The sequence below is a fragment of the Cornus florida genome, unplaced genomic scaffold (assembly GCF_030987335.1).
Source record: "Cornus florida cultivar Cherokee Brave unplaced genomic scaffold, ASM3098733v1 CherokeeBrave_3.0.0_Hap2_Chr06, whole genome shotgun sequence".
In the NCBI taxonomy this organism is placed as follows: Eukaryota; Viridiplantae; Streptophyta; class Magnoliopsida; order Cornales; family Cornaceae; genus Cornus; species Cornus florida.
Window position 1 is genome coordinate 106,676,358 of NW_026775576.1, and position 4,024 is coordinate 106,680,381.

A 4,024-nucleotide genomic window follows, 5' to 3' on the forward strand; every position below is an offset into this window, starting at 1 on the left:
CTTAGATATGATTATCGTCAGCAATCCAGTCAATGGATCAAATTCATTTTTGTAATTGGGTGATGGATTTAGGTTGATTCCATTTGATAGGTAATATGACGCATTGCAAACAATATATATATATATATATATATATATATATATAATATAAAAGAATAATTATATGCATCATATTTAATTGCAATGAACAAAAGAAATTTATATTTATGTAGTTATTATAATGAGTGCCATTACTTCTCATCAATTTGAAATAAGATTATATCTCACTATTAACAGATTCAGAATTTCTTTTGTGAAGAAAATAAAATCAATACAAAACACAATATTATTTCAGAGTAATAAGGATCATTTGGGTGATGTAAATGCGCAGAAATTCTCTCCATCACACCTCTCCATGAAAGATCCAATGGTTGCGATGAAGTCATATCACCCAAAGTTGTCTTGTCATTGTCCAGTAAGTGGCAAGTCACCATCTGAATTAAAAAAGTTACTGAACTCAATTTTGTGTTACCATATACAAATACCATATGATACCGTATACAAAAATTATAAACAACATTAATTTATTCAGTTATACGTGGGACCCAAATAAACTTTTTACTTCTTCTCTTCGTCTTCTTCTTCTCCCAGCTTCTGTATTGTTCTTCTTTCTTCATCCTTCTCTGGTTTCTCCTCTGACCCACGTCATAAATCAGATGCAATTGTCGAAAGGGCAAAACTTCTTGATTCTCTGCTTAATACATTTTAGTAACTATTATTATCATTATTTTAATTATGGACATAAATTTTGAAATTCATAGGACATAGACGCTGAAATTCTTGAAGATCCAATCTCCCTAAAATGTATATGTAATTATGCAAAGATAAATCGTAGCAAGATTAGGGTTTTTTTTTTTTTTTTCTTTTTTCTTTTTTTAGCGACACCCATTTTGGTTGGAAACACAATTAGATCATCAAAACTTCATTTATGTCTTAATGGACTTGAAACTATAATTAAACCATAAATTAACGTTTATGGTTCTACAGAGTGGTGGTGGATCGACAGATTTTTTTCACCGGAGATGGTGGCGGCTGCAGCAGAGTTGGTCTCTTGAGATTGCGTTCTTTGTATAAATCAATACAGAGAGACTTAAGACTGGTGGTGGTGGTGGTGGCGGCGGCGGCGACGAATCAGAGGATTGACAAATCTGTTCTACAATAAATTAATGGAGGCCATGAGTTTGGAGAGAGAAGGGAGAAGTAAAACAAAACCCATTACAGATTCACAATAAAAAAAATAATAATAATTACAAATTCAACACCCACCACTATCAAAACCCAGATGAAGAAGCTCAATTCCACGTCCAAAATCTCAAATTCAACCAAACCCAGTTCGTTTCTCACAAAGAAATCCTCAGATCTGAACAAACCAACCACCCCCAAGAATAAGACAACCAACCAATTACCACAAAACAGAGCCTTGAATTTCAGAGGGAGAGAGACCTAAACGAAGCTTGGTCTTTGGCCGGATTCTTGATCAGTGGCCAGATTCAGAGGGAACGGATTCTTGATCAGTGGCCGGATTCTCCATGACTTGAATTTCAAAGGGAGAGAGACCTGAATTTCAGATGCAAATATTAAAATTAAAGTTTTGGGGGGAATTTTAATTTCATTTTGTATACACAAAGTGATTAGTAAAAATTTTTGTACAAATACATAGCTAGGTATGTATGTATATACAATTCAGAAGTAAATACTATTTTTTACTGAAGCAGCTATGTCACCCTTTTACCCCTCCATGGGCACCCTCCAGTGAGAGGTGCCTTGAAGAGGGTTTTTCTCCCATGTAAACACCCAAGCTCATGGTAATAAGTTAAATATTGTTAGATTATGGGCTCCAATATTATTTCAGAGTAATGAGGAATAAATGTTTTATTAAAGATTTTTACTACGTAGTTACCAAAATGTCATTTGACAAGCCCGGTCCACATATCAGACAACGTGTCTCTTACACACACGAATATATATATACACACATAAGTGCGTGTGCGTGCGTGCAAACCCAACAACAGTAGCTTGTATTTGTCTATTAACAGTGTAACGTCCCGGAGTGCCGCGCACATCGGCCAAGTCATCATTCGTTTCATTTCGCATTTGAAATACAGTCTCATTCCTTACAAATTCCACTCCCTGCTCAATCTTCTCTCTCTGTATCTTATGAATATCATAACATATGGTACTACCATTATATATGTGTGTATATAATTATATGTGTATGTATTTTGTGGAGTCCACACCTCATATCCTTCTGATTCAATCGCTTTTTCAACCTTTATGACCTCACAATATAATAATATATGTAGTGATAGAAAGCTAAAGTATCGGAGATCGCATTAGAAACCGGTCAAAACAAAAACTAAATACTAGTGCTTCTATATATATATATATATATATTACTCCTTACATTAGGAGAAAACGCCGGCACTTTCGGAGGTCTGGCTTCTACCTCCGCCGCCGATCACCACCACCTCCTATGGAGGACCCTAATGAATCCACACTCTTGACCTCTTTCTAGCTCTCGGGTTTTCTCCAAATCTCAATCGCCCACCAATCACAATCCCAATCCGAATCCGAGTCCTCCATTTCTATCAATCTGATCAATTTTTGTTTTTATTTTTAGACTTTGTTGGTGCCCTTGATTGGGAGATTTGTGATTTGTTCAATCGATTGTATTCTAGAGAGAGAAAGGAGTGAGTTAAGATGACTCGGCAGATTGTACTCCGATCGCCGTCGCTGAACCGGCGCCATCCCCTACTGGCGAGCAAGTCCACGTCGTCGAATTGCTCCGGTGGCGGGAACGTGCGGTTCGCGGAGGTCGTTGGTGGGACGACGGCGGATTGTGCGGCCGTGTGCTGCTGCTGCCCGTGCGGGATCGTCAACCTCCTGGTGCTGGCCGTCTACAGGCTGCCGGCGGGGATTTACCGGAAGGCGCTGCGGAAGAGTCGCCGGCGCCGGCTAAAAAAGAAGGGTTTGCTCCCGCCGAAGACCTCCCATTGCAATTGCGAATTCGACGACGCGGAGTTTCAAATCCACCCCATCTCGGTCGACCTGTCGCAGGCGCTGACTGATATGCCGGAGAAGTCGCTGGAATCTGACAAAGATGTGCTTGAACTGGAGAAGGAAATGTGGGATAGGTTCTACAGTACTGGCTTCTGGAGAAGTCCTTCTCAGAGGGAGTAATAAGTTTAATGGTAAACAACCTTGAATCCAAATAAATAAATAAATTTAATTTCAATATGTATATTTTTATTGAATTTCCTGTGAGTATGGTGGTGATGGGATGTTTGTGTTTCCATGAGGATATTTTGGTCCATGCTCAACATTGGTTGCCCTTTAGGCTCATCTTTGTATGGGAAATAATGTGTGTATTGTAATGGATGGATTATATTCCTATACATATATATATCATTTTATATATTCTCGTGTGTGTGTTCATGGGCTTTGTTCTTTGTAGTGCTGAAAGTGAGTTGTGCTTGGTAAATGAAAAGAGGGAATGATCAATGGTTGGCCTTTGGGCTGATGTTTATGGGAATGTAGGTTTGTGTACATGGATGACTTGTGTTTCAATTAAAAGATGGACTTGTGGGAATGGAGGTGTGTACACTAAGATACATATTGATGGTATTAAACATTGTATGAGTAGAGACATGTATTGAAAGGGACTTCAATTGTTGTATGTGTGTGGATGTTATAATAACATTGTCCAAACATTGTTGACATTGTGTTTGTTGTGTTATTTATTTATTAGTTTGATAGGAATAGCATTGTTATTATGAAATTGGATGATTAATTTAGACTTGTGGTGTGCAATGCTAAGTTGTAAGTGGAAATGCGAAGAATATTCCAGAAGATACATCATTGTTTCAATTGATTTGATTTTGATGTTTGGGTCTGAAATTAAGTTGTTGTTAACCTCGTGTCATTTCAATATGTTTCATGGTACATTTCATAGGGGAGGTTTTCTCCTCCATTATCATAAAACAAG

The 4,024-nt window shown here is 37.7% G+C and overlaps 1 protein-coding gene across 1 annotated transcript; it reads left to right on the forward strand.

Annotated features, from left to right (window-relative positions):
• The first annotated feature begins 2,739 nt into the window (after positions 1 to 2,739).
• Positions 2,740 to 3,219, forward strand: LOC132314774 (uncharacterized). Its single transcript, XM_059813595.1, has one exon. The coding sequence runs from the start codon at positions 2,740 to 2,742 to the stop codon at positions 3,217 to 3,219; it is 480 nt and encodes a 159-aa protein (XP_059669578.1).
• Positions 3,220 to 4,024: the final 805 nt, after the last annotated feature.